We start from the raw sequence: 12,372 nt of genomic DNA, 5'->3' as shown, positions 1-12,372 counted from the left end.
CTCAAATTTAACCTGGCAACCAAGTTAATTTTTATATTTTTAATCCCATCTTCCTCAGTAATGATTCATCAAATTTCGATAGCAGTTTTGGTTCTTTGTTTCTTTATACTATAATTTGAAACCTCAAAAGCGTACTTTTTAGCTTCATTTTCGACAAGGAGTTTAAAAATATATATTATGGGCTGTGGCTGTGATTAAGAAAATCGTGATAAGTTAAATTATTTTATCAAATGAAAAATTATTTAATTAAAGATCGACGAATAATTCTGTATCGATTTATATTGAATACACAGCATTATTTCGTAATTGCTGATTGTTTTAAAAATTGAAAAATAAATCTTATAATAACTCGATAACTGGATGCATTGAATAAAATAAGTAGTATTAAAGAGAAAGTAGTGTTTTGAGAATATTAGAAAACCAGTTTTGAAATTATGCTATAACAGTTTTTTTTTGTTTTTTTTCATAACTGTCTAAAACCTTTTGGTAATTGTATTTTTAATTTTTAAATTACCTTCTTAGATAACACACTTAAAATAAAGTAAAAATGGGCTTCATCCATAAAAACTTTAGTTTTACAAAATATCAACATACATTTTCATTTCCCTCCATCTTTAAAAAATCAGTCTGTTTCCACTATCTTCCATTAGTCAAAACTTAACGACATTTAATTACTAATGTTCGGAAAATGCTTTGAGATGATAATAATGATTTTATGATAATGATTTTTAGATTCAAAATATTAACACACGTATTGTTATAAAATTGTATAAAAAATATTAATTTGCAAAAATAAATGAATCTTATGTTAGATTTCTATTTACCTATTTGACAAGTATGACCTTCCCATCCAGATTTACACTGACACCTGAACGTTTCACCCATGTCAATGCAGGTTCCCCCATTTTGACAAGTGGTTCTTTCACAATGAAAATGCCCTATTGAAATAAAGATAATGACACTTTCATTAAAGCAAGTAATAAACATTACACGTTACTTTGATTAGCACAAAAAAAGAGGCATAAAATTAGCATTTTGAAATGTTTACTTACGCAGCGTGCAAGTCTTTCCCTTCCAGTTGTCTTTGCAGTTGCAGATAAAGTCGGCAATTGCATCAATGCAGCTGCCATTGTTTTTGCACGGATTTGGCTCGCAGTCATTTTTATCTAAAATAATTTGCAAAAATTTTTAGTGACAATGTTGTTGACTGTAACAGACTGTAAGAAATAGTGATAAAAATGCTTTGATGCTTACTGATTTGACAGTATCGTCCTTCCCAACCTTCTTGGCAGAAACACTGAAAAGAATTTAAACCATCGACGCAAGTGCCACCATTTTGACAGGGAGACGGGATGCAATCATTTATATCTGGAAAATAAGAATAGTGCTTTATAGATAAGGAATTCCTGGACACTATAAATTAATAATTGAAAATCCTGTTTGATAATGAAGGTAGCTCCATTTTTGTAATTTTAATAATGCTATCTATGTTATAACTGTCAGAAAGTACAGCTAAGTCCTTATTGTATCGATCTTCAACCTTTCTTTTTTCCATTAAAAAATTGGAAATCATTGAAAATCACAAGTAGCTGTAGCAAATTGGTTTAACAATAAAAAACGCAGCTACCTTATTTACGTAGAAAAATTATCGATACCCAAATATTTTTTCCTAACAAAAATAATGCAAGTTGAAATTGTAGTTTTTTTTAAATAATGCACACATCTTATTTCTGTTTAAATTATATCGAAATTAAAATTATTTTTTTCGTAAAAGGCCTGTTATAAAAGCCTGTTTAGACTTTACAAGACTAAACACCATATAAGGAAAAACCCTTTAAAATAAAATTTAAAAACATTCAATGAACTATTTCATTTTTAGAAAATTTCTTATTTGGAACAAAAATGCAGCAAGAAACTTCGTATTTTAAATTTCATTATTTTAGTTAAATGTTTTTTTTCTTAAGTGTGATATGTACAAGTTGAGTTAATTTGTTTGCAAAATATAATCATTAGTAATATATTAATATATAATTTGACTTAACATAATAAACAATGTTAAGTCATGTGGGGACTTATGTCCAAGTCAAATTACAACTACAAACATAGTAAACCCCCGTTTTTCCAACGCACTCATAAAAATCCACCAACTCGTTTATCTTATAAGTCTCAAAAATAAAAAATGAAATGGATTCACTTTTCAGAAAAGTACATTATAAGATAATATAATAATTAATTACAAAGTCATTATTCATTACAATCTTATATATAATCATTATTAATTGCAAGAGCAATGTTAAGTCGTGTGAGGACTTAATTCAAAGTCAAATTACAACCACAAACAAGGTAAAACTGTTATCTAAACTGTACAAACTGTTATTTAAATTTTAACATTGATTATTTTTATCTTCCGCTACACATAATTTAAATTTCAGCGGTTAATACAATGAACATTTTTTAACTTACTTTCATGGCAGTACTGTCCTGTGTAACCGGGATCACAAACGCACGTGTACCCACCGATGTTGTCATTCGCACATTTACCATGATCACCACAAATAGTAGAGGTTAAATGTCTCAAACCAGAATTGAGAGACGTAGTAGCACATCTGTTTCTGATGACTGAAAAAGGGAATACAGAAATAAATTTTGTTATCAATGATAAATTCAAAAAATGACGATTGTTATATATTTATGAATTGAATTCAAAAATATATGACATAGACATAGTATTAACATTTACAAAGTATGTTACATGCAATGAGTATTAAGTGCAATGGTTACAATATATATATATATATATATATANTATATATATATATATTTCCCAGGAACGAAAACTTCAATTATAACTGTTTATTAGATTAATTAGCATACTACTGAAATATTTCGAAAAACGTAAGTAATAGGCTGTTCTTTGGTAGTTTTCAATCAACTTCTTTCCTGTCTGTTGGTTTTAACAAAGAAGACGTAAATTAATTTCTAGCAGTAAATTTCAAGAAGTAAATTAAAAAGTACTTTCTTAATTTTGACACTGAAACCATTTCAGTAGGAACTAGAACTATTCATTTTAGACCATTTTTTAAAGTATAAAAATATACAATACTGAAAAAAAATTACGCATTTTCCATTAAAAAAAAAGACTCTAATTGGTTCACTAAACCTTAAGAAATGACAGCTTGAAAAATGTGCGTTGAAGTTTTTCGAAACTATATTACAGGCTGCTTAACTTGTGCTTCACTGACTTATACCTACAGGAAATAAGATTAACAACGAAATTTTCAAAATATGCCCTTTAAACATCTTAATTTCTGTTAATGAAATGCATAAATGAAAAAAAAATTTTTTACATTCCCCTTCTTCCAAATTAGGTGTGTTTAGATCCATTTGCTGGAAACTAGAAACTTTTATGGCAAAGAAGAACTTACTTTCACAAGGAGGGTTTTGGCACTCTGTTTTTGGAGCTGAGCAGTTTTTTCCTCGAAATCCAGGAGGACAAACACAAGTGTAATCGAACTGCATATTAAGGCAAGATGCACCATTATGGCAAGGATTCGGATGGCACAGATCGTCATCAATCTTTAAAGGGTAAAAAAAAATCATTTAAAATCAATGATCTTTGTTTCAAATAGAGCAAGTACATTTTCAAAACATTTTAAAACATCTTTGATTTTTTACTAAGCATAGTTTTACGTAATTCGCATTATAACAAGCTACCACAATTTAAAAATAAAATTTAAAATAACTTTTAGTTAATGTATATCATTTTTAGCCGAAAAAAACAGGAACAAACAAAAGTGATCAAATGCAATGAAATTTAGAAGCTAAATATGTCAGCTCGAGGAAAAAAAAGTGTAAAAATTTGACTGCAATCATATCTATAACATAAAATTTAAATAAACTTTTTCCTCTGAATCTTATGTAAATGTTCGTGATATTTTGATATTTAGTGCCATTTATTCCATCCATTAAATTATAACAACACTCAAAGCACTTTTTTAAATTTTTCTAACATGTTGCGGATGCTTTGAGAGTTTACTACATGGCACTACTTTGCACTACACAGTTTACTACTCTATTTTATTTTTGAACAGTCACCAATCTTCGTCTTTGATAAACGAGGTGATTTGCTTTTTGGATTTGAAAGACTTAATGCTTTGAAAGGAGAAAATAATATTTACCTCACAACGATGTCCTTTATAACCCACAGGACAAATGCATCGATAATCTGCAACTAAATCGAGACATTTTCCTCCATTTAAGCAGGGATTGCTTGCACAATCATTGATGTTCGTTTGACACTCTCGTCCGGTGAATCCCGGTAAGCAAGCACAGTGGTAATCGTTGACTAAATCAATGCAAGTAGCACCATTTAAGCACTGGCCAAGGCAATCGTTGAGGTTGTAGTCACAATTTTTTCCACTCCAGCCAGGCAGACATGTGCATTGGTAGTCACCAACCAAATTGTGGCATCCTTTGGCGTTCACACATGGCTTATTACTGCATTCATCAGCATCTTTAAAAAAATAATTAAAAAAAAACTTTTGTTATTTTTGTATGTGATTAATGAGAAAGAAAACAATCCAATAACATTACAACATATATATATATATANTTCTAGATATATATATATATATATATATATAAGCTAAATAACAATTTATTAAGGGGAAAAATAAAAATTAATGGAGGTTTTAGTACCCTCTTTGGCCACCTCTTGCGCAAATGCAGGATGCGGTATGGTTAAAGCATATAAGTCCCTTATAGTGATGTCCTGCGCCATCTCATTCCACAGTTGCTATAAAAACGCGGCTAAATGGACTAAACTCGGAAGCCGTCCAAGTTGCCGTCGTAAGTGCGTATGCTCGTTCGATGACAAATCTGGGGATCGGGTAGGCCACTGAAGGGTGGTAATGTGGTGGAGGAATTCCTGTGACACCCTTGCTGCCAGTGGCTGAGCATTGCCTAGTTGAAAAATGGCTTCTGAAAACTCTGTCATAATTGGCGTCAAATGTAGCAAAGGAATATCGCGTATGTACCGCTGGCACCATGGAATCAATATTAAGGGTGATAGTTTGTCATATACGATGGCACCACATATTATCAAACTGGCTCTAGAGGTGGTGTGCTGCTGTGAAGCAGAGGCGTGGTTGAGGCGTTTACCACGGGGTCTTCACACTTGTACAGGATGGTCATCATTGTCCAAATTAAATTAGGATTCATCACTAAAGGCGACTAGGTTCTATTCGGTTGCAGTCGAATCACGTCGAGAACAACACCACTTCAAAAAAGAACACAGTGGATTTCATTTTATTCTGACAGCTCTTCTTAAGTGCGCTAATTTTATTGCAATAAGTATAATAGTAACAATAATAAAATAATAACAATTCACAAATTATGTAATCAAGCATAGAGGATTAAGAATATCAATCTTAAGTAAAAAAAGTACTAATTCCCAAATTTATTTAATAAAAGAAAAATAAATAAACAATGTGCACCATTTCACAAATTTATGCATCAATGATAAATAAGAATATTAATAATAAGCAGGCGTACAAATTTTAAATTTATTTAATAAAGCAGACGGAACAACAACAAAAACAACATATGCATATTTACAAGTATATAGTAGTAGGAATATTTATACCTAGTATAAAAAGGTACCAATTTACTGACTGATTTATTTTTAAAAGCCACGAGAACAATACGCAATGAACAAAATTTACAATTTCTTACATTTATTCAATAAAGCAGGGCATATTTATTAAAATAGCATTGAAATGATAAATAATTGCTATTAAATTACAATTTCATTGATTTTTATTCTTAAAAATAAAATATATTTCAACTGTTGAAAAAATAGTTATATTTTACCATATTGGCATTGTTTTCCTTCCCATCCAGAATCACACAAACAACGATATCCATTGACCAAATCTAAGCAAGTTCCCCCATTCTCGCAAGGATCTGAATCACATTCATTTATATCTAAATGAAAAATAAATAAATATTAATATGAGTTTGCTGAAATCAAAGCTCAGCACATCGTTTTGTAAGAGCAAAACTGAACTAACACAGGGCACCAACAGTATTCTGAATATCTTTTTTCGAATGCAAACTATTAAAAATTATCACCATATACAGGGTGCTACGCAATTATAGTGCTTAATGCGTGTTTGTATTTTGTACCTGTACTTTATCTGTGCGTAATTTGCATCATCGTCAAAAAAATATACAGTTTAAGGGTGAAAATTCACGTTTGAACAAGAAAAAAGAACAAAACGATATCAAAATTTAATGGATTGCTACAAAGAAAATCAAAACTGATCACATCAAAGCATGTTCAATTGCTGAGGAAAACAGAGAGGTCTATAAAGTGGATTATTAGAAACGCCTCTAAGTATCATCTGGTAATCAAACTAGTTTTGAAGTTTCTCATTCTGCCTGTCACTCCAATGATTCGAAAGATTTAGATAGCGTTTCTCTTTCTTTTTTGCTTAAATGTTAATTGTCGATCCATAATTTGTAAGTTTTTTAAGCATTTGACGGAGTTTCTAAAAATGATTATACGTGGCTCAGGGGATAGAGTGTTCGTCTTCCAATGAGGTAAACCGGGTTTGAATCTTAGCGATACTGAATTCCGCACTTGGTTCGTACGATCACAGACGTAAAATATCCTCAGTAGTAGACGAGTCACAGGTTACAGTCCCCTTGTCGTCAGGTTATCCTTGGGAGGTTTTCCTCTCCATGAAAGGCAAATGCGGGTTAGTTCCATCAAAAAGTCCTCCTCGAAGGAAAAGTGCAATACTTGATACAGGAGTTCTCTTGTCTTCTGCGTTGGTTGGGTTCAAAATTAGAAGGCTCCGGAGTTGAATATTAGTAGTCGTAAACCCAATATTGGGTTGGCTGCTCAACGACAGCTATAAAAAAAATTAATAAAAGCCCATATATATGAGCCGCGGTGGCTCCGGGGATATTTCGCTTGCCAGAGAGATAGAGGTGATTCAGGTTTGAATCCCAACAGAAGCTGGTTGTGACGAATTCTGCTCCCGGCTCGCACCGACCACAGTGCTGACTTAAAATATCCTTAGCTGTAGGTTAGAACCCCCTTGCCACCAGGCTAACACTTGATACCAGGTTTTCGTGCTTTCGCTCACCATGTAACACAAATCTGGATTAGTTCCATCAAAAAGAAATTTCACCCAATACTTGTTCCCCTGTTGTCTTCTGGATTTATTTCAAAACAATGAGGCTACGGAGTTGAACGTTGGTAGTCTTTAGCTCAAAATTCTATCAGATGTTCAACGACGGTTGTAAAATTATAAAATCAATGAGATATGGTTTAGAAACGTGAAGGGTATAAACGTTATTGTACTTACTGATTTGACAACGATTTCCAATCCATCCTGGCAAACACGTGCAGATGAATGTATTGTTGATTTCTGAGCAAGTGCCTTGATTCAAACATGGATTCGAAGCACAAGGATTGTCAACTGTAAAGAAAATAGAAATTATTTCTATTACCGATTTACAAGTAAGTGTTATTTATTTTTTAAAGTTCACTGCTTTTAAATTTTAACTAGAATAATTATGAGGAATTTTCAGAACACAAAAAATTTAAAAGAAAATGCTTAATTTGTTACAAATTTTGTCAGTTAACGTTCGCGCCATCTAGAAAAACGCTAACAAAATAACAGTTCTCTGATATACAACAGAAAATGTTGTTTCATTTCCCTGTCAGTAGCGCGATCTGTTGAGCTTTGTAAATAATTTTGAAACTTATTGAGAATAAAATAACTGGTTTCCTAAAAAGAATGCAGAAAAGCAATATTTTTTTTCCTGATTTTTTAAATCATTGGACATTTTAGGGATCCATTATTAGTTTAAAATTTCGTTATATTAGAGTTAGAACTTTACTTTTAATCACTTACATTCAAAACAAATATTAATTTTATTCTTCGCGATTTGATAACTTGTGTTTGATGTTACATACAGCTTAGATTTGATTCCTTACTGAAATTACTAGTAAAAACTTCACTTTTCATGCGCTGTATTTAAACACTATTAAAGGTTATACTTTGTTTTCATTATGAAGAAATAAATATTTAATTTCTTTGAATTTTATAATATTACCACAAAAAATTATATCTATCTTTTACTATCTACTAAATTTGTTGCATTTTAACTGACGTAATTAATTTTTAACCCATTCCAATGAAATTGATGGTATACAATACATTTTAACCCATTCCAGTGAAGTTGGATTTACAGAACATATTTTAATCCATTTTACAAAATTGTATACAAAATTGCACATGAAATCGTTGTCTGAATCATTCAATTATCCCCGATGATATAATAAAATGAAATGTGCTGTTGTAAGAGCAAAAGACAATTAGATGTACCTATATCACAGTTAGTACCAGAGAAACCCTCTGGACATTTACAGGTGTAATTGTCAGGAGCTGCGTTCACGCAGGTTCCTCCATTTTGGCAAGGTTCATGGGTTCCACAAAAATTGAGGTCTGGAAATAAAAGAATCAAAATTATAAATTTAGTATCTTCTTTTCTAAATCTTTCAAATTAATGTATTAATTTTTTCATTTCTTTTTAATTCTAGAATATTAACAAAATTAATCTTGATGAATTGACTGAAAAATACGAATGTTAAACGTACATGCCTTTTAAAATACGTGAATAAAATCGAATCATAATACTATTTTTACATGTATTGATTTAATTTGTTATAAAATAGAGGTATCAAAATCGTTTAATTTGGACAGCATGGGTATTTGGATATAATGAAACCTTTTAATTGGCTTCAATTTTATATCCTGTACCAGATGGATAAATAATGTTGAACACACACAATTTTAAATGACGCAACGTAAGCTGCAGTGGTTCAGGGAAAAGAACATCATCTAGGTTCGAATCCCAGCCGTGGCAAGTTTATAAGAATTTTGCTCCTGGCTCACACAAACAACAATGCTGGCGTAAAATTTTCTCCTTAATAGATGGATCATGGGTTAGATTCCCCTTGCCGTCGGGCTAAGCGTGAGAGGTTTTCGCGGTCTTCATGCAACACAAATGTGGGATAGTTCCATTAAAAGTCCACCGTGTAGGCTAGTTCTTTACAATGTTTGATGCAGGAGTTCCTTTGTCTTCTGGGTTGTGTTTAAAATTAAAAAGTTACGGAAGTGAGCATTGACAGTAGTAAACTCAGAATTGAATAGGATGTTCAATACCCGATATAAAATTTTTTAAAAAAAATCACGCAACATGCTGGAGAACCTCCAGGACCATGGGTTAGAGTATTACTCCTGATAGATTACGTTACAGCCTGAAACAACCTTGGCCAATAACAGGCTATTGTGCAAAGAACGAAGGAAAATAGTTTTCAACCTGGTGATTGAAGTGAAGGTAAATTTATGGGAGGCGGTAATTAATCTTTCTTTAACTATATATATAATTAATCTTGAAATGGTATTATTACACAACTTAAACCGAAAAAAATTACAGTAGTAAAGATTTCAGAGCCGTGGTGGCTAGGGCGCTCACATCCTAGAGAGGTGATCTGTGTTCGAATCCCAAAGATGACTAGTCGATACGAATTCCGCAGCCGACCAGCACCGACTACAGTGCTGACGCAAATTCAATAGCTCAATGGTAGACGGATCATGGGTTAGAGTACCCTTGCCATCAGGCTAACCATGGGAGATTTTCGGGGTTTTCCTCACCATGCAACGCACATGCGGGTTAGTTCCATCAAAAAGTCTTCCACGTAGGCAAATTTTTCCTAATACTTGATTCAGGAGTTCCCTTGTCTTCTGAATCGGGTTCAAAACTACAAGGCTATGGAGTTTAATATTGGCAGTCGTAAACTCAAAGTCGGGTCGACAGTTCAGCGAAGTTATAAAATATAAAATAATGATTCCATCATTGAATTTAAAGTAATTTTGATTCATGGTTAAACAAATTTTTCTGTTATATTAAAAATATTCTGATTTGATAAAAATAATTTTTAATAATACACTAAGCAAAAAAATATTGCTAACTGAGAAGTTAATATTTTAATCGGAAATAAGCTCAGAATGGAGATTAATAAGTCCAAAGGATTATAATTCAATTAAAAAATAAGCTTACCTCCATCGCAAAGTATTCCACCCCAGTTAATATCACAAATGCATTGCCACGGAGATCCATTGCAATATCCGTGTTTGCAGCCAGGATAAGGCATGCATTGATCACATAATTCAGACTTCCATCCAAGACGACATCTGCAAAGAATCAAAAACAGTTTAATACGAGTTTAGGTGTCTAAAAAATATTATAAAATGCTTTTGGCAAACAAAATCATAAATTGCTCTCAGCATGATAATGTAAATAACGTAATGAGTAAAGATAAATGAAATGCTTTTGGATACCGTTTACCGTTAAACGTTTTACTCATAATGAAATAGATAAGAACCCAACTCAAACTCAGAAGATAAGAAAATAATTTAATCAAGAATTTAGTTTTTTAAAAAAAATACTGTGAGACATATATATGTGCGAGTAGCAGTTTATTATGAATTGTTACTGATAGCCTAAATTGATGATAATATTAGCACGCATTTTGTTGAATTTCGTAATAGGATTTTGTTTTAGACTGTATTAAAATAATACACAATTGTTGGAATGCATGAAAAAAAACCAATTCTTTTTGATGACGTCATTCCATAATAAAAATCCCAACAATAAATTTAGTAAATTGAATTACAAACTATTTAGAGGTTTCATTGTTTTATTATTTGCTGTTGCCAAAATGAAACAATGCATTTTCGATCAATCTGAAATGGAACAATTCATACACAACAGTAATATTTTGGTGTTTTAAGCATTTTCTTGAAAACTGAACTTGGAAATCTGCAATAGCCATCGTATTATGCGTCACCACAAGCAACAAAAACGGTAAATCATGAAAATATTCCCTATAATAATGCTTTGTTTATATACGGCATATTCATTACCACATATTCATCATCATCGTCGCCGTCACCATTCAAGCGACAAAAGTGTAAACAATAATGAATATGCATCCGAAGCAGAACCACAGTTCCATAGACTGGATGATTCCCGACATTCTTTGCGCCACTCATCTTTAAAGCACCACCATGATGAATCAATTTCTACAAGACATACTCAAGATAAAATGAAAGAAACAGTTTCTTCAAGACACCATCATAATAACATAAATGAACCAGTTTCTTCTAGACTTCATTCTGATGATATAAATTATCCATTTTCCCACCACAAGACTTTAAAAACAAAACAGAAATCTGGCAAAGATAACAATAACCTCAATCATCTTCATGAATCTCAACAAGTACTTTCGGGACACAAAAGCTTAAGAAGAAGCAGCTTTCAAGAACAAAAAGAAATACCTGAATCAAAAATAGTAACACATGGATCAAAAAATAATGATTTCGTTGGTTTAAAAGCAAGGAAAAAATTTGCCATTAGGTCACCAATTTCACTCTCCAACCCAACTTCCGAGCTTAAATCAAGCAAAAAACAACTCCAAGAAAATCTCGATATCAACAATAATTTATTCTGGCTTAAAATGGCTCTTATAACCATTGCAGCTCTGAGCTTGTCCGCCATTTCACTATTAGTTATCGGTGGCTGTTGGTGCTCCTCAAGGCATAGGAAGTTTTATGCATACCCAATCCCAAGCACATCAGAAGGCATTATCTCTACTGTGGGTCCTTGCGTTAAAAGTAATCACAACAAAATGACCTGTATTAATAAATCAACCATTGGTATCTCGAGAGCCTTTGCAGGCAAGGGGAAGGGTGATGAAGAATCATCAAATAAGAGTATGAAATTGGAACGGAAGACTTGCACCCATTGTAATGTTGTTGATAAAAAGAAGAATAAATCTCAATCCAAGGAAAAGTCCAGGAAGAAAAAGGAACATGCTTCGCATAGAGCTGAATCCTCTACTTCTTCAGAATCGAATAGTCCTTTGAAAGTGCCTCCGAGAGAGATGGTACCGAAATTAAATTTCGAAGGCTATAGTGAATGCACTTTTGATTCCCACACTAAGGCTAGATCATCGAAGAAATATCGCGATTTCGCATCGCTTCAGAAAAATACCGGTGTAGGCATGAAGACACGGAAAATATCAGACGACTTTAAGGAACGACCATTTCAAGGAACGACTCTGATGATTTAATGGAATTTTTTTAATAGTTTTATGGAATGGCATCACTGCTTTAATGATCTGATATAATAGCCTGTTGATATCCTGTTGGATTGTTATAACAGATTAATGATGAATATTTAAATAAAAATTACGATTATTATTAATTATTTTTAATGAGAAGATTTAAT

At 32.2% G+C, this 12,372-nt stretch overlaps 1 protein-coding gene across 2 annotated transcripts in view; it reads right to left on the bottom strand.

The window, feature by feature from the left end:
* The window catches only part of LOC107457180 (protein jagged-1), a 126,274-nt gene that overhangs the window by 12,100 nt on the left and 101,802 nt on the right, over window positions 1-12,372 (bottom strand). For both annotated transcript variants that reach the window (XM_016075281.4, XM_043040208.2), the window contains exons 5-14: window positions 10,141-10,274; window positions 8,403-8,522; window positions 7,377-7,490; window positions 5,872-5,985; window positions 4,179-4,513; window positions 3,426-3,576; window positions 2,464-2,619; window positions 1,255-1,368; window positions 1,053-1,166; window positions 825-938 (exon numbers count right to left, since the gene is read on the bottom strand). In XM_016075281.4, the coding sequence (XP_015930767.1) occupies window positions 825-938; window positions 1,053-1,166; window positions 1,255-1,368; window positions 2,464-2,619; window positions 3,426-3,576; window positions 4,179-4,513; window positions 5,872-5,985; window positions 7,377-7,490; window positions 8,403-8,522; window positions 10,141-10,274 (1,466 nt within the window). The remainder of the gene's footprint in view (window positions 1-824; window positions 939-1,052; window positions 1,167-1,254; window positions 1,369-2,463; window positions 2,620-3,425; window positions 3,577-4,178; window positions 4,514-5,871; window positions 5,986-7,376; window positions 7,491-8,402; window positions 8,523-10,140; window positions 10,275-12,372) is intronic.

Source organism: Parasteatoda tepidariorum, chromosome 6, assembly GCF_043381705.1.
Source record: "Parasteatoda tepidariorum isolate YZ-2023 chromosome 6, CAS_Ptep_4.0, whole genome shotgun sequence".
Classification (NCBI taxonomy): Eukaryota; Metazoa; Arthropoda; class Arachnida; order Araneae; family Theridiidae; genus Parasteatoda; species Parasteatoda tepidariorum.
This window is presented reverse-complemented; position numbering and strand designations above follow the sequence as displayed.